Raw genomic sequence first — 18,366 nt, forward strand, 5'->3', positions numbered from 1 at the left:
CTATCCATGCTCACCTAGAATCATCTTCTGTCATAACAGTTCAGTGTCCTTGGTTTTGTACTATCAGCAGCTCCAGAGAGAGGAATAAATGATGGGAGCCCTGTCAGGATATCCTGGCATTCAGTGAGGGAGGTTTTATTCAGCTTTCCAGTGACAGCTTTCACCAAATACTCTGCATTTTGGAATCTCTCCTGCCTAGGCAAGCTCTGCATGCCTTATCCTTCACTCATTTACCTTGGGTAAGACAAGAGTCCTGTTAAAAGTATTTGCCTGAGAATGCAGAAAGAACAGCACCCCTAACAATCATTTCATGTAAAAATTTGAATTTTCATGTTGGACGGCTCTGAAAGAAAAAAGTCTGATTCACAATGGAAAAAAGTCCAGGATTTTTATTCTTTTTTGCTTTTTTGGTTGCAATGAAACTATGTTTGACATCACGACTCCAAGATGAGGTAAGAAGCAGCTTTTTATATAATGGATTTTTTTTTTGTCTGTTTTACTCTGTATTATAGAGAGAACAGCTGTCAGATACTGTATCTTATGGCAGAAAAACTCACTTTAACAGTCACTAGTGCATATGACAATGAATTATAACCTGTAATTCAGTCCTCTGAAATAACAGAAATGCATCTGTTTGTTCCGTAGGAGAATTTGGCTCAAACTATATAGCATGAGTACACTGAAAAAGTCTCTAAAACTGGCACATGTGATAAAAGACTGTAAATAATGCATTTATCAAAAGAAATTGATTAGGATTTCTGGTAAGTCAGAAGATGAAAGCAGAAATTTTTCTATAGTGAAAATCATCTGTTCCTACTAACTAAAAGGAGGAAAAGCTATTTTAGACAGGTAAGGGATAAAAAAATCAAAGGAATTGAGCTATGTAAAGTAATAACACAAAGTTATAAACATAATTAAGGAGTTTGTAGACCTTTGGGGAAGTGTTGCATTTGTCATGTACAAATACTGTGAATCTGTGGAATTTCACAACATCTGTTTTCACCACACTTGTAGAGAGGCAGAACAGATTTAGAAGAGGAAACAAAAAGAGAGGAATTTTAAGGGGGAAAAGGATGACACTCAGGTGTTTTGTTGCTATTGTTGTTGGTTGGTTGCAGTTTTTAAATGGAAACATACATTGAAATGTATAAAAACTACTGGAACATATGTTTTCTTAAAAAAAAAAAACTTAAAAGAAGAGTCACTAAAAAGTCAGCTTTCTTCCATTTTCTCTAAAAACAAAAAGGGGAAATGAGAAATTGGGAGAAAGTAGAAATAATGTTAGCATTCCAAAACAAATAGTGTTTTACAGCTGGTGGTAGAGAAAGGGAATAAGTTATTTTTATTTATAATTTTCCTTTTCAAAACACTCAATGAATTTTATTATTCCAAAAATGAAATTTTGTGGAGTGACTTCTTGATGAAAACCAAATTTCTTTTCAAGCTGTATTCACATTATGCTCATATCTGGGAAAAGGTCACATTTTTACTGCAAGAACACCTGAAAAGCATTTACACAACAAAAGAATTTCACTACCCAAATATTTCAGTGTTACCCAGACCAGATTTAAACAGTGCAGTTATGAAAATTAAAATTTGGCAACGAAATAGATGTTGGAATGTGCTTGTTTGTGGGTGGTGGCAATCACTTAGAGTGGCTCAGAGGTTATGAAGCTCAATCTCCTTATCAGTGTCTGTAATCCATCCTCACACCCTTTGCTGCTGAAATGTCCAGCTGTAAATCTGAGAAACTGCTGAGTGAGGCTTCATCCAGGACCACCATGGGACATGTAGAAATCCTGCCCGAGGTCCAGGGTACCCACCCAGACCAGCTGTGAGGTTCTGCAGGGGCTGCAGCATCCCATGAGTGCCCAGAAGGTCCAGGACCCTCTGGACTGCACAGGGTTATGTTGCTGGCTTTTAAAAACCATACTCTGAATTAGGTCATTTCTCACCATTTGTGAATGAGGAACTTGCTTCTACAAACACCAGTAAGAAAGAAGATAAAGTCAACATTAGATGCAGTTCAGCAAAGACTTACTGCTTTAAAATAGACACATAAAAACAGGTTAAAAACCAACCAACCAACCAAAACGGGACTGCTCTTCTCTGAGTGCTGTGGTGGGGTCAGGCCCAAAATCTCCACCAGATGTGAATGCAAAGCAAGACGTCATTCTTTGACACCAGTCTGAAACCACCAGCCATAGCCCTTTAGATGAGTATGGTGGTGCTGATTTAATTTTGCCTCCTCCACACCTTGTTTAATTTTGCGTTTGAGTGGGGAAGGCACTTGTCAACAGCTTTGGAATTAACACTCTGTAGGCTGATGCTGTCTCTGTAACTTGGCTTTTAAGTCTGACAAACTCAGCATTTGTTGATAAAGCACTGTTAGGAAAAACATTATGCTTAGAAGGGTTTCTCCAGCAGTGGTTGGATATATTTTGTGTAGACAAAGCTCCTGCACAGCACTAATATGTGATATATTTCCTAGTTTAGCTCCAAAATAAGGAGCTCCTGCTGAACAGAAAAGAGCTGTGAGTGAGCACAAAGCTGAGTTAAACTTCTCATTTTTCAGCAATGTCACTTGGGGTAGTGTCTTTCCTTCTTGTTAATTATCCTTCTCCTACTGCAGGTGAAGAAGCAATGTGATCAAAAGCTGCTCATTAGAATGAAAACCAAATGTGTGCCTTGCTCTTTAAACCTTGACACCCAGTGCCCTGCTGGTTACACCAAAATTACCAACGGGACTGGGACACCAGACTGCAGGTATCTCCTCTGTCAGGGCTTTTCTCATTAATATTGTTTTCTAATATTAAGTAATATTAATGAATATTATTTTTACAATTTTTAATATTAATAATATTGTTATTGTATTTAACATTAGTTTTCTAATATAGATAGTAGTATTGTTTCTAATATTAATTATAAAATATTAATACACATCAAAAATTCTCTAGTCTATGCAATTTTCTTATGAACATTTACCATTGGTTTCACCAACTCTAGAACTCAAGCTGCATTCAGGGTATTTGTTGCTTGAAGTTGAACAGCAAGTGATGTAAGAGGAAAATAAATATTGCTATTGATGGTCTAACAGATTTTCTCTTGAATAGAATTATAGTCTCTTTTATATTTATTCTGCATACTTGATATGAATGATACAAAAATGTATTATAAATTTATATACTGTATTTAGGTGGTAATCTTTATATCATATAAATAAAGTATTTTTCACACTTATAGATCAGGGAGTTGTAGGGGTGAAGGGCAGGAAGAGATCTCAAAACCAATTTGACATCTTGCCATTCCAAATGGGGGGGAAAAGCAGTATTTTAGAGAAAATATAAGTACTTTTAAAAAAATGTAACTATTTTGAGCTTACTAAGAATTTAAAGAACCTTGATATTAAACATTTTTTAAAATACTATTTCAAATCAAAAATTAGAGAAATGTGCTGTATTTAGGCCTGGGTGGGAAGATAAATACACTGTTCAAAAAAACCAGCTCCAAGGATCTTTTTAGACTTTGAAATTCAATGCATGTTTTAAGGAAGAAGAAAAAAAGGTAGACCAATGCAACCAAGCTTAAAGTTCTCTTGTCTGCCACTGAAAGGAGAAGAACTTGAGAATTTCATTTTCCCCCACAGGAGGCTTTTAAGTACTTTAAAGCAGATCTAACTTGTTTTCCACAGGTATTACCTGGAAATTAAAACACTCACACTTTCTTTTCCGGGCTGTCGGCACCGTTGTGTGAAGGAATTTGAACAACCCGAGTGCTGCCAGGGACACTGGGGCCCAGACTGCATGGGTGAGATGTTTTGGGCTTTGGGGTTTTATTTTCATACAGAATTTGAACAGAAATAAAGCAGCAACTTTTCTTCTTTTCAGAAACTATAGCTCTGAGAAGTTTGTTCCTCAGAGCTTGTTATAAAAGTAGAAATAAATAGCAGCTTTCATCTAAAATTTAGGGGATTTGAATGAAAAACAGGTATTCAAATTTTCATTCGTAAAGAAATATTAATAGAAAAATGTAAAGAGCCTCAGAAAACCTCCTTGATTTTGAGATTTTCAAAACAAATCAGTCAATGCCTGCAAAATTATTTCATTCAGGAGGACCACCAAAATGGATTTTAAAAATTAAGATTTTTCCAACCACAAATTGAATGTTTCATTTTAGGTCAAAACCACCTTCATCTGCAACTGAAATATTTCCAAATCCCTTTAATTCTTGATTTTGTGGTGCAGGGAGGATCTTTTCTTTTAATTACACTTGAAACTATTTCTTTAACTGCCTGTGAATGCTGAAAGCCATTACTGAAGCAAGGGAATCAGGAGTGCCTCCCCTCCTGCTGCCCCTTTTCTCAGGAAAAGCTTTTCAGCATCTCCACAAATGCATCAAATCTCAGGCTACCAAGATGGGCATCCAGACCCACAGAGGAAGTTTCCCTGCCCAGCCAGAGTGTTTCCTCCTTCAGTTAATGGCCTCAAGGTCTGTTTCATTGTCTGTGAAGTCCTTTGTCCACAAAACAGATTTTTAAAAAATTGTAATTTTAGCCCAAGCTATTATTTAAACACCAGTCATTTATCTACTAAAGGCAAACAGTAGATAAATGGGTAAGTCACACTAATGACTTATCTAATAGAGGAAAGCAGTCAAACTGCAGCTCACTGCAGCTTCGGAAGAAAAGCCAGGCAAAGAGCTGAGTGCACAGTGTGTGGTCATGTCTTCTGAAGAGAGTCACTTGTGGGGTGGTTTCACCTCCCCACCTCCAAGTGCAGCCCAAGAGCTCATCCTGCCTTTTTCAGGGTGCTCTGGGCAGCCACACGAGGGGCAGCAGTATTTCTGGAGAGGGGCAGAGCCCCCTGCCCCAGAGTCAGAGCCCTGCCTGCACCACTGTGTGAAGGAGGCTGCCAAGGCAAGGAAGCCCTCTCTTCCTTTGGACAAACTTCCTGACCCCAAAAAGCAAAGAATCAAGGTCTCAGCATTGTTTCTGCATTCATTTGGAGGGAAAAAAAATAGCTATCTCTACATTATCACAGCCTCTGCAATAGAATACAGCACAAGCTGAAATATTTGGAGGAAAGACGGTCCTTCCTGAGGCTGGGCAAAAATCCCTGACTAGGGGTTTGCTTTACATTTATCATCTGATGGCAAGGACAAAATTAGGTCTTAAATAGCACTCTGACTTCCTTAAATGATAGCACATGCTGAAACACACAGTGTGAATGAAAGATCTTTTGTCCCCTTCCCTCCCCACGAAGCACACCAAGCTATCCAGCTGCACGCCATCCCCTATGCAAAAAGTCATAAAGTCAAAAAGAGAAAAGCACAGGATCAGAAAAGATCCAGGGGGAAAGAGCACAGCCTTTCAACACTGCCAGTATCATCCAGCCACAGGTACTACAGCTGGTGGAGCTCAGGTGCAGCAGGAGCTGCTCCCTACCCCAGCACAGGTTCCCATTCTGGGCAAATATTTCCATGGCTCCTAAGAAAAGCCTGGGTACCAACTGAAAGGTGTATGGCATGGCCAACTGAGTAGAAAGGACTGTAAGAATAAAGGGGGGGGGGGTGGGGAAATGTGCAAAGAAAAAATAAAGGCCAAGAGGAAAGATACTAAATTTAATGCTATCAAATTGTATGGTTCCAAATACTTCTTTTCAAGTACTACTCACTGCTTCAGCCTCACAGGGAGTCGGGCGAAGAGAAGTATTTTAAGAGGCTCTATTTGATAACACTTGGAAAGTGCTGAATTTAAGTCCATGAAAGGGAAAAAATGCTGATAGATTTAGGTTCTTTTGGCTTAGATTCAAAGACTTGGCCTTCACACTCTGACTGCTGTGAAGAGATAAGGAAGAGCATCTCTTCCTTACTGCTTTTCAAAGAGCATCCTCAATAAAAGCAGAGGTCTGTCCTCTCCCCAGGGTGGCAGCAGGGGACTGTGCCAGCCCTGCTCCCGTGTCCCAGCACTGCCTCCTGAGGTCCTGCTGGTTGCAGGAAGCCTTTTATCTGCCTGGCCAAACTTGTTCAACAATCTGGTAATTTACCCCACTGCTGATAAAGCTGTCCCTTGGTGCTGGTATCAAAACAAGAGACAAGATGCAGTGAAGACAAGGAGTGTAATGAATGCCAAGGGCAAAAATAAAATCTGCTTTGTCAACAATTTTAAAGTAACTTTTCATAGGAATTATACCATGAACTCTGAGTTTTCTCTATCCTTGCACATTCAATAAAGGCATGCAAATATATTTTTTTCTATTCTGTGCAACTATTAAACATTTGCCATGAATATTTAAGATTTAGCTGTCGTACGGTAGCCAGAAAACACGATTCACTAAAAGCCACTTTAAAAATTAAAGGATATGTATTTATTACTTTCCCTCATTTGTAGTTATTTAGTAACCTAAATTCTTAAACATCTTATTATTTCATCATGTAAGAGATAAACAGCACTTAAATGTTAATCTTTAAATTTATTGTTTTTTCAAAAGAAGCTTAGGCAGATGCAGTAGACCTCAGACTACATTAAGGAATAAATTAAGAAATATTAACAACTGGTATAAAGCCGGAGCTTTCAGTGGAATTAAGTGTACACACATGCACATCCACTTATTTGCTCATCACTCTGTCCAAATCAAATTAATTCTTACTAAAACTTCCACATTACCTAAATACTCTAAATCAGGATTAACTCAGGCAGGGGGAGCATAAATCAGTGCTGCCCATCCCCACCCACACAGAACAAACTCTGAGACTCTTTATAGGTAATAAATCCACTAGAAAGGTACAGCAGAGTACCTGTGATGCCAGCAGGAGTTTGATACATTTAGATACCACCTGCATCAAAATTGTGGTACTTAATGGGAATTCTAATTACAGGAAGGAAAGGCTTATGGAAGAGAGTTAGTACATAATTTCCAAGGAGGGGCAGGACAACTGTGAAAAATAAGGGTACCCCTATAAGAGAGACAACCTGACAGAATGATCTGACTAAAAACCACGGTAATATACACTTCCTGTAGACAATATTCCGGTAAAGATTTGAATGTTGAAACATTTCAGACAAAACAATTAATCTCTTTTTATTATAAATATGTTCATTTTTTTCTTATCCTGCTGGCTGAGGTTTTTGTTCAGACTGTCTCACCTTCTATACTGCTGCCTGTAACCATGGTTTTAGCACAAGAGGCACTGAAGAGCATAACATACCTTTGGCACACAAGTTTGATTAGTGACCACAGCCACTTGGACAGGATTTTATTGTGAGATATCTAGATATTTCATCTTCCAAGATCATTTGAATAAATTATCACAGTCTTATGAAGGTAGCAGGGAAAAGGAAAAATTTCCCATGTAAAGAAAATGCAATTTTTGGTGGGGAAAAAAAAAAAGCTTATTAAACCCTAATTTAGCATCAAATAAAATCCTGACTGAGAGCGAATTATCAATCCATCAGAGTTACATCAACACACAGAGTGTTCAGGCAAGCTCTGCCTATGACAGAAAAGCCAACAGCTTAGGGTGTGGCAGACAGAGGTGGATCAGCAGGAACAAAACCGTATGGTACATTAGAATAAGAGAAATATTTTTTTGTTCAATCCTTTTACCACAGTCACTAATCCAAGTTCCCAGAAAAGAGAGGGTGGTGGTGTGTGCTGATGCTAAAATTCTAGCAAGGAGATTCAGGCAGCTGCAAAACAGCAGCTGTCCCCCAAAATCCCTGTTTGGCCCAAAACCCTGCAGCTGCCAAGGTGGCCACCTGTGTGCAAGGGGAGCACAAGGGTCAGAGCAAGGAGCCTGATGGCTCAAACATTGCCATTTCCAGCCTGTCCAGGAGGAGCTGCATCGCCATGCAGCGGGAGAGGACGCTGCTCACAGGGCATAGCTGGGAACGGAACGTGCACTTGTCAGGTATGTCCTCTCTTTTAGATGGAAAACAAATGCAACAATAGCATGTAAGCTGGCCTAAGGAGTAATGTGTGTTCTACTCTATAAATAGATAATTCTGGAAAATATTCCAGAAACAGCAGTGATGATCAGCTTGGAGTTCATTTTTTGCTTGGACTGCATTTATCTTCACACTATTATTTCTCCAGACTTAAGCAGGTTCAGGTGGAATTATTAAGAAATTCTTTCACCTTGCTTTCCTGAGACAGGTGTTTTGAGTTCCTCTGTTTTTTAAATTGGGCTCTGTTCCTGTTTTTTAAATTTTAAACTTGTGACTTTTTTTCCCTAAATAGAAAGAACTTATTCATGGGGCTATACTCCCCATCCATTGCTCCTTTGCTGAGAGTGCAAGGTGTAGTGCTTAACCTCAGGCAAATAGATTTTTAATAAAAAAATAAAATTAATCTTTTTTACATCCCCCTCTACTGGTTCATCCTCACTTTACATCAAAAATACTCTTCTGGGGACATATGAAAAAGAGACAGAGACAGAAGCAGCCAGAAAATACAACCCAACAACTGTAAGCCTGATTTGGACATTAGGCTTGATTATTGTACTTTGTTGTTACCTTGATATTTAGAACATCTGATTTGAAGATCTACAAATTATTTTTTAAAAATATGTGGGGGCAAGATTGTTCAAAAGACAATGTTTTCTAGATTGTGGTAGCAGTTGATTGAAACTGCCATGTTATTTCCTTTTGGCAGCAAAAGCTGCTGTTTTCAGCCTGCTAAGCATATATTTGTCTGTATAGAGATAGGTGAGAAACTTAAGTTTTGATTTCCATTGTGTAATTCACAGAAAGGATTTGGTGGGACAGCCTGTGAAAAATGTGCTGAAGACAATTTATTCGGTCCTGACTGCACATCAGGTAAATTTGAACTTGCTTTATTTGATTAGGGAAAAGAAGGGAGTGAAAGCTGTATTCAGACTCTAAAAAATCACAGTGAAATGGGTAGAGGCCCAAAGGGTTCCCAGTAAGAGCTGCTGTGTGCCTCAGAGAGCACAGTGGGGAAAGGAAAGAGAGCTCTTTGCTCTATTTTGTGCCAGGGAGATCTACAGTTCTGTCAAAAGTGTGATAAAGGACGTGTTTACTTTAGTTTTGGGGTTAGGGTGATTGATGAATTCACTGATTAGCCATACATCTATCAGAAGTCTAAAGGAGCAATTAAAGCCATGTGTGTTGTCTAAAACGTTTATGTATCACAAGTGTATAAATGCATATAACATTTTCCACTTTTCCTGCTTCTCAATGGTCTCTACTGTTTTACCTTCCTGACCCTTGCTGAAAATCACACTGAAAAACCAGAAAACTGCCTGAAAAAAAATTTAAATAGTCTTATTCTTAAGTGGTAATAGTTGCTTATCTCAAAGTAAAACTCCTTTTCTTCCTTCAAGATCTATATAATGTTACTTTTGAGGAGTTTCAGATTTAAATAATCTGTGTCAGCCTTTCTACACTAATCCTACACCACTGCTGGCTCAAAGGCCCTTTTTCTACCAGCTGTCCACTGGATGCCAGTGTTGATACACAGAAATGTAACTGAACCAGCATTTTCAGGAAAATAGGGTACTTGAATGCATTTAATATCATAAATGTAATTATTTTCCAAGTTACTAGGTGATTAAATTACATATAAATTTAAGCAATATTTTACACTTCAGCTGTCAGATATTTGAGCTCCTCCAGGTATTCTAAAGTAAGCAAAATATAAACAATGTTAATTTGTGGCTGCTTTTCAGTAATATCTTAGACATTCCTGGTTTTTATATTATTACTATTAACATTAGTTAATTAATTAGTGCAGGTGTTGCATGAACACAAGCTGTGTTTTTAGGGGGAAGGGGACATGCTACATCACTGCAGCTTAAACATGAAGTCAGCAATACAATTCTGCACCTCTTTTGGACTTTTCCAAGTGTAATTCTAAATGTCCTTTTTCAAAAGCATCATTGCCATAATTCAAACAGTTATAACTATAAACCTTTTTCAGAATACTTAAGGCTTCAAAAATTATTTTTAAAGGGTCTCTTAGTTGCCTGGACTGTGAATGCATCATCTTGTGTGCATATTGTCACTGGGTTTATAACCAGAATATAAACAGAAATGAGAGACTGTAGGAAGAGAAAAGTATGAGACTTCTACAGTGATTAATTATGCTTTTAACTAAATAAATTCTGTTTAGGGAGGAGAAAAAAAGGTCATAAATCTCATCTCTTCTTGAGGTTCGTGAGAGACACAGAGTTGAAGCAAAACCAAGCAATAGGTTAACTGTTTACTAAAGAGGTCTGTGTTACACGTTATATCCAATTTTGGCTTCAGATTGTTTGTCAAATTTTGCAAGTTTTTTGACATTAGTAACAAGTCAGTTTGGTGTTACAGTGTGTGTTCTGCAGATTTTCAGACTTGGGGTTCTTAACAGCTTTCAAAACTTCATGTTTTATTTACTGACAAATGCAACTGCAAACACTGATCACCTCACTTACAAATTCAGGCCTCAGGTCAGAGCTTGGTTTGGCCAAAGCTGCTGGCTATGACACACCTTGCTATGAGTAATGATGGCTTTCCAAGCACCATCCTTGTTCAGCAAAGCAAATCCATTTCTCCCTGTAGTTTGTGACTGCGTTCATGGAGTGTGCAACAGTGGCATTGCAGGGGATGGAAGCTGCACGTGCCTGTCTGGATACAAAGGGCTCCGCTGCGACCAGCGTAAGTGGCATTTTCCACAGGAGATGTATTGAACAGCTGTGATACAGGTGGAATTGGTGAGGATGACTTAGTCTCAGGTTAGTCATGGAAGAGCAAGCAAGCCTAGGCTGAACCTTATCAGTTTCTCTGGGTCTGTACTGAAGGCACTTGAGATGGCAGTTTCACGTTCAGACTCAGCTGTTTATTATTTCTTAGCAGTAAAACAGTCTCACTACTGTGAGTTTGGCAGCAAAGCACAAAATGGCTAACCATCTCTTGTTACCAGGTTTTTTAAGACTAAACTATTCAATTAAGAACTGACACCTAGATTGTTTTCCCATTTAACCCAATAACTGATCCCAAAGTCCGCCTGCAACATGGACTTTTCTGCCCAATTACAAATTGCCACCCAAACCCATGAAGAAGAAGGAAGAAGAAGCATGAAGAAAAACCCCAGGACAACACCCTGTGCTCTCCATCTTGCTTCCAACCACAACATACTAAAAGTCTCAAACCCTAAATTTCTCACCAAGTGATACACCTACAATACTCTCCATAATCTGTTTCACACTTTTGTGGATTCTATTCTATCTTGAAGTCTAGGAAACTTTCTCCATGAATGAGGGTCAAAGTCAGTGCTCCCCTGGGGGTCAGGACATCCTAGAGCAGAGAAATATTCCTGGTGTTCTGGTTTTCCACAGCACCTCAAAGCCTGAGAGCGTGCAGGCACATCTTAACCTGTCCCCCTCTGTCCCCCAGCCATAGCCGAGTGCGCGGCGCTGCGGTGCCCTGCACATTCCAGGTGTGCTGCCTCAGGGGAGGATGGAGGAGAGCTGCAATGCACCTGTCTGCCCGGCTTCCACGGGGACAGTACGCGATGTGAACGTGAGTAATTTCCATGTCTGCCCCAGTTCCTTAAATACACCACTGTCAGTGTTATAGTTCAGATATGGAATGTGCTTTTGTGCCACATCTCACCATCTAATTTTTCTTATGGGTTCATACCCCAAAGCACAAACTAGATTCCTTCAAGAAGAAACAAAATCCTAAAATGTGCTTCAGAAGCCTGTCCATCCAATTGCTAACAAGTTACAGCCCATGCAATCAGACTAAAGCTAGTCAAACCCCTTGAAACACATGAGGTGGGTACTTGGTCATCAGTGCTTACACTGCTGTCATATCCCTCTGATTGGTACAGTTCAGCCTCAAAGCTTGCTTTCATAACAACAGCAACAAAGGGCTTATGTTTATTCAGCATCCATCATGTGATAGCTCAGTTCCATCAGCACGCACAAACTCTACAGGCAAGTAAAGTCCATTTTAGCTTTCCTGTTTTTCATGAAACAAAGCTGATAGCATCTCAGCTGCAGGTAAACTCTACCTTAGATGTGTCTTTATAGACTCAACTCGCCATTCAAGTTCAACACTGCCAGTATCATCATCATAAAGATACTTAGAAGTCTCTTTATAGATTCAACTTGCCATGCCCAAATTAACTGTATAAGAGTCCAGATTTTATTTTCCCTAGTCACTTTATGTCTTATGGTACCAGTCCTTCTTTCTAGACTAACTGCAACAAAGAATATTGTTTCATCTGATGCTGAAAGCACAATTTAGAAGAGGTTGGCTCAGATCAGTCTCAGCTGAGGGGAATTCAAGGGAGAAAAGAGGAGAAAACAGTGAGAAGCACCACTTTTTAGGTGTCTCCAGGGCATGCCATCTTCTAGATAAAGCATTTGCTTAACCGTAACCTAATGTGGACACAAAGGAGTGAGAAGATGCTCTCCAAGCACTGCTTGGTCTTGAAAAAGAACAAGCAATGCTATTGCCTCAAAAAAAATGATTCATGGAAATAACTAGTGAACTTCTGGTGCCATCCTGAAAGCAGAAGAGTGTGGAAGACTAAAGTACTTGCTGGACAGTTTTCCATACAGCTGAACCAATGACATTATATTGTTTAACTACCGGAAAGAAAACAGTGAAGCCCTATTGTATTGAGAAATATTTTCCAACTGATCTAACATGTGCTTGAAGCTTGCACAGACCTCGTACCTCCCACCTGACCTTCTCTAGTTAAAATCCACCAGAGAACAAGGAAATAGTTGTGATATTTTAATGAGCGCATTACATGCTTTAATCTGTTTATAACTCAATTTGCCAAGTTAAGAGATCATTTCTGCTCAAAAGCAAACGGTTGGTTGCTATGTTAGCATAAACACATTCCTCTCTTCCATCTCCACGTGGCCACAGTACTTCAGACTTGGCTGTTATGAAAAGTTTAGTCTGCCCAGGCTTTGTTTGTCATGGAAGTGCTCTGGTAAATCCTTCTCTTCAATTTTAGAACTGCGGGCAATGATTCATTTACTTCACTCCTTTTTTCACAAGCTATCAACCCGTGCTCCAAAAAGGTCTGCGATCCTCATGCCGACTGCGTTTACCTCGGGCCAAACCAGCACAAATGCACCTGTGGAGAAGGTTACACAGGGGATGGTCAAATCTGCCTGCCCATAGACCCCTGTCAGGCAGCACATGGCAGCTGCCCTGCACAGTCCAGCATCTGCATCTATGACAGTCCAGGAAAGGTCAGTGTAACTGCCCAAGAACAAGTAATGCTCTCTCTCCAAAAAGAAGCTGTGGGGGTATGGAAACAGCTCCCAAAGAAATCACATGCTATTCCTAGCTTTACCATAAGCCCTGCTGTTGACCAGGAGGGAGTCCTTTTAGCTCCTCTCTGAAAATTGGAATGGCAATAGTGTTGGTTTTTCTGGGACTATTTTGGCTCTGATTTGCCTCCCAAAAATGGAGGCAACTGAAATAAATCTTCTCCCAGTTAAATTTTGTCTGTCTGACACAGGGGACTTGTAGAACCAGCAGGGTTCTTGTACTGGTGCCGCATAAACATGTCTAAATTTAGTTTATTTAGGAAAGAAGCAATCTGAGTCTTTGAAAACAATCAATGAACAGCACTTTACAAAGACTAGATGTTATTCATGGTGTTGGGAAGTGGCTCCAATTTCTGTGTGTCAAACTCGCACCATCAAAAAAGCAAAGCTTCAAAAGGCCTGTTTTGCTTGGACACCCTGAAGAGCCAAAAAGGGACTTGATCATTCAGGGTTCTTTTGCAGTTCATGGTCATGTCTCAGTGAAGTGCACATGGCAGAAACACAGGCTGGTGTGTACAAATATAAGCTTTATATTTGTGTCTGAGCTCACCAGGTGGTTAACTAAGACACTGTGTTCAAGCCCTAGTTTCAGAAATTATGCTGAAATCCACAATTTGTGCACAGCTAATTTTCTCTCCCCTCTCACATCCTTCTGATTTAGTCCCACTGTGAATGTAAGGAGCATTATACCAACTTTGTACCTGGGAAAGGCTGCAGCATGATGGACAGCTGTGAAACAAACAACACCTGCCACAAAAAAGCCAAATGCTTAACAGTTGCACCGGGACAGATTACGTGAGTCTTTTTGCTTATGAAATTTTCCCACAGTTTCTCCCTCCTTCCTTAGTAAATAGGCTGCTAAAACAAATCCTCTAGATGGACACCTCCTGAAGTTATCTTTAATGGCTTCTCTATCAAGGACAAATCACAAGATTTAATGGGGTTAGGGTCAGCCAATTAACAGAGTGATAGATTTCAGCAGGCCATTTGCTAATACCTATTAAGTTTTACTTTTAAAGCACTCAGAGGTCATTTCTACACTAGTAAATAAAAGGGACCAAAACCTCTTTTCTCTTCCTCAGGGCAAGCAGCATTGTCTGTCTCACAGCTAAAGTCTCTTCCAAAACAGAGTAACTGCCTCTTGGCAGCAATCCCTGGCACATGCTCTCCCTTCAACTGTGCCTGGGCACTGCCAGGGAAAATGCTCCTTGGTGTGGGCCAGAAACACGCCAGGCAGCATGCTGAAAATTAATCTGCATTAATTATGGGATAGCACTGAAGCCCTGCCTCTTCTGAGTGTACTAATTCAGACACAACCAGGGAATCTGCCCCCCAAGCTGTGAAAGCAACACCAACCCCAGCAGATTCCTTAAAACCTCGAGTCAAGCAAGTGGGAAACTGCAAAACCTCTGGCAGACTTGGCTTTTGCTGTACAGAAATATGCTACATGGATGTTAGAGAAAAGGCACAGATGGCACTAAACTCTACAAAGCTCTCTTAAACCACAGAATTTGGCTTTTGTGTTTCAATAGCCCAGTGATGGCAGGTATTGGGTTAAAGAGCTGTGCCTGAAATAACAGTTTTTGGGAGCTGAGAGCTTGAACATGAAGGACAATACAGGCCATTTATTGTAAGTTAGGAACCTAGATCCAGAGACAGAAAGCATTCACTCAGGAGAGTATTCCCATTGCCAGTGCTTGTGCCATCATGCAGCTTTCCCTGGCAGGGTAACACCAGCATCACTTCTGCATCAGCTATTGTGCATTTCAAAGAAATTTATCTAGAATATCCCCTGGCTCTCCTCTACAGCATAGTGTGCTACCCAAAACTGCTTACTACAGACTCACACAACACTTAGTATTGAGTAGTACAACACTGCACAACAGCAGCTGAAATTTTGAAATGAAATTCCAAATCAGGAGCTTTTTTCCCTAATTAGTCACTGTTTCACCACTGTAAAACAATTTTTGAAAGCTGAGAAGTTTTGAGAATCTTAGAATTAGAAAATTAAAAATGTATTACTGGGGATGGAAAAGAACAATAAAAATTCTCTGCACATCATTCATTTAATGATATTTAATTTAAAAAAAAGTACAGAAGAATAAAGTGGGCTTGAAATAAAACTTGAGCTAAGGAAAATCCCTTTATGAAAGAGGAACTTTAAAAAGAAAAGCATTAATTTGTAAATGTGGGCTCAAAAAAATAGATTCTGATAAGTGACATTATATTTTGGCTGCATCTCAGATTTTAAATGTATTTTGGGAAGGCTTTTTTAGTTTTTGTTTGTTTTCTAAAACACAGAGCTATAACAGAGGCCACAAAACTTCATTGTTTCCTTTCTATTTTTGTTTTGGTTTTTTTTAAGGATACACTTGTCCTATTAGCTTTCCTCGCACAGAAAATTCTACTTTCTCCAGAACCAAATTATTTGTACAGGAATAAATCTCTTATACAGGCAAAGATGTAAAAAACCCAAACATTTGATTGGTGATTATAATACAGCAACCTCCTCAAAAATCACAATTGCCTTTGCCTTGTGTTCCCATGTAGATTTTTCCTGAATGACTGCTGACGCATTCTCTGGTGTTGCTTCAGCACTGTAATCATGTTCAGCCTTGCCCAGGAGCTATGAAGCTCCAACCAGTGCAGAATTACACTGCATATTAGATCATAAACCTCTCTGGTTTCCAATGAGAGCTGCCCTACTGTCAGTTAAACTCTATTATTTTCTCTTAATGCCACCCTTATTTTTCCTCTAGGTCTTCAATGGAGAAATTAGTAGCTTCATAAACCAAAACTCTATTACAGAGGGTTTTGGTAAAACAGAGATGGAAAGCTGAGCTTTCTTCTTCCAGGGAGATAGTTTTTTCTTCCCTGAATAACTGAAGTGTGACAATTCCCATCTTTTCCTGCTGGTCTTCCCCATGCCCAGCCACAGAAAGTCAATTCCTCCATCAGAAGGAGTGAGGAAGCACACAGGTTAAAGGCTTCAATCCCATGCAATAGGTGCAAATCTGTAATTGCTCAATGCTTTCCCTTGGCACACAAATCCAAACTATGTCACTTGGATGCCCACTCAGTTATGAGCTATATTGTCCTCAGGAGAGAAGTTTCAAACCATACAGGCATTTCTGCAGTTCACTGTGCCCCCAGAAATGATAGCCAAAAAAGTTATTATGTTTTAACACCTGCTTCTTTCTGAACATTGGACGAAAAAGAGAGGGGAACTTTATTTTGAAACCTGGATCTGATTTGTGCCGTATTTCAAGGGTTGTTCCTTTTTTCTACTTTGCTATTTCTCAGCTCCTTTGAAGCCTCAATTGTTTTCTTCTCTATTCAGAAGTAGAAGGGAGCTACCTACAGCAATTTAGCAATATTTGCACCACCAGAAAAAATGGATCAGCTCCCAAGGAGCAGCTGTTCCTCTCTCCCAGCTGTAAACCCTTCATCCAGGCTCCACAGTCATGCTCTCTCTGCTCAAGAGATCCCCTTAGAAAGAAGTGGATTCACCCTCAGAATAGCATCCTAAAAATTTAGGTTGCTTTTAGACTGCCATTTTTACCCAGGATCAGAATCAAAGCTTGAGACTCTTGGCCAAAATCTCAACACTCCTCTGAGCCTGTGTGCAGCTCCCCAGATTGCAGGGACTTGTGGGGACTTTCCAATAATATTGCTCTCACTAAAGAAACAGCTGCAGCAGAGACCATCCATGGGAAAAAGGAGAGGGTCTGGCATCTGGCTGGTACCAGTGTGGGGTGTTAGAGGCAGGGGTGTGTTCATAACAACCAGCACATGCAAATGAGTAGTTATAGAAAGAGCATCTTTTGCTGACATAATGTTTCTTCTCCAGTAAAGCCATTAGGAAAAAAAAAAATCCAGAGAGATGAACCATTGTGGTTAGAGCTTATATGAATATTGAACATGCTGCAGACTTAATTGGGAAGGGTACTATTAATCCAGTGTCTGTCCATCTCATGGGCACTGTGACTGAGTGCTTTAGACAGCCAGAGTACTGGGACAGGCACACCTCACTGGCATCTCCCACAGGCTGGAGTCCCCAGGAGACAGACAGGGTGTTACATATGAGATGCTACTTCCAGAAGAGAGACAGCAGCAGCAACACATACATCTAAAAAAGCACAAGATTTTATGCTGCAGCAGAAAAAAAAAAAGAAAAAGATAATGTTAAAAGTACAAGTATTAATGCCCACAATGGTGGCATTACTTAAAGGGCAGGGTAACAAACCACCACTTTGCTTTGTTGAAAGGAAAAAACTTTTTCTACAAAACCAATGCAGCTGTTCCAAGGACTGATGAGATTCTATCACCTCCTTTAACTATCATTAATCCTGCCAAATCCCATGTCATGAATGAGCTCTTCACAAAAGAGACTCCCTGCTGCAGGAGTCACACCTGACACATTTGTCCTCTGCTCTTTCCTCACAAACAGGGTAAGTTCAGGAGATTTCTGGGTTCCAGCATCCACAACACTTTTGGGAGCAGAGGCTGCACATAGCCTCTCTTCAAAGTTCCTACAAGACAGACACTGCTGTCTCCTGGCCCAGCTAACAAGAATCCACCATGTGAGGCAAGCAGCATCAGGCTGCCCCACACACTGACACACTTTACAGCATGCAGAGGCAGAGAATTAACCACCGTGCACCAGTGCTTCCTGGAAATGCCTTCAGAGGAGCAATAGGTGCCAGTTTATTGAGAGGCACAGCTAAAATCCCAATCCCTTCCCAGGTGCACATGCCAGGGGGGCTCCGTGGGGAACGGGTTGGTGTGCTATGGGAACATCATGGAGCGCCTCCAAGAGCTGAATGCAGAAGTGGGAGGACAGTGGCAGGGCAAGCTGACATCCAGCCTCCTGCTCATGGGTGAGTAACTGAACACAAGCAGAGCCCAAGGGGCTGATCCTGCCCTGTCTTCCCCCCACACCCCCTGCTAGAGGAAAATGCCACCCACAGCAGGACAGCACACATGCTGCCCACTGCAAAACCCCTCAGACCATCTGAAGCTGCTCTGCTCCTCACACCATGAATGTGGTGTGAGGCTCTGCTCCTTGAA

The 18,366-nt window shown here is 40.3% G+C and overlaps 1 protein-coding gene across 1 annotated transcript in view; it reads left to right on the plus strand.

Moving 5' to 3' along the window:
• The first annotated feature begins 368 nt into the window (after positions 1–368).
• STAB2 (stabilin 2) overlaps positions 369–18,366 on the plus strand; it is a 77,518-nt gene continuing 59,520 nt past the window's right edge. The window contains exons 1-10 of the mRNA XM_041398625.1: positions 369–452; positions 2,633–2,766; positions 3,692–3,807; positions 7,823–7,908; positions 8,746–8,815; positions 10,559–10,654; positions 11,393–11,518; positions 13,019–13,215; positions 13,958–14,091; positions 18,043–18,176. Coding sequence (XP_041254559.1) covers positions 369–452; positions 2,633–2,766; positions 3,692–3,807; positions 7,823–7,908; positions 8,746–8,815; positions 10,559–10,654; positions 11,393–11,518; positions 13,019–13,215; positions 13,958–14,091; positions 18,043–18,176 — 1,177 coding nt within the window. The remainder of the gene's footprint in view (positions 453–2,632; positions 2,767–3,691; positions 3,808–7,822; positions 7,909–8,745; positions 8,816–10,558; positions 10,655–11,392; positions 11,519–13,018; positions 13,216–13,957; positions 14,092–18,042; positions 18,177–18,366) is intronic.

This window comes from Onychostruthus taczanowskii, unplaced genomic scaffold, assembly GCF_017590055.1.
Source record: "Onychostruthus taczanowskii isolate IOZ18803 unplaced genomic scaffold, ASM1759005v1 scaffold15, whole genome shotgun sequence".
Taxonomy (NCBI): Eukaryota; Metazoa; Chordata; class Aves; order Passeriformes; family Passeridae; genus Onychostruthus; species Onychostruthus taczanowskii.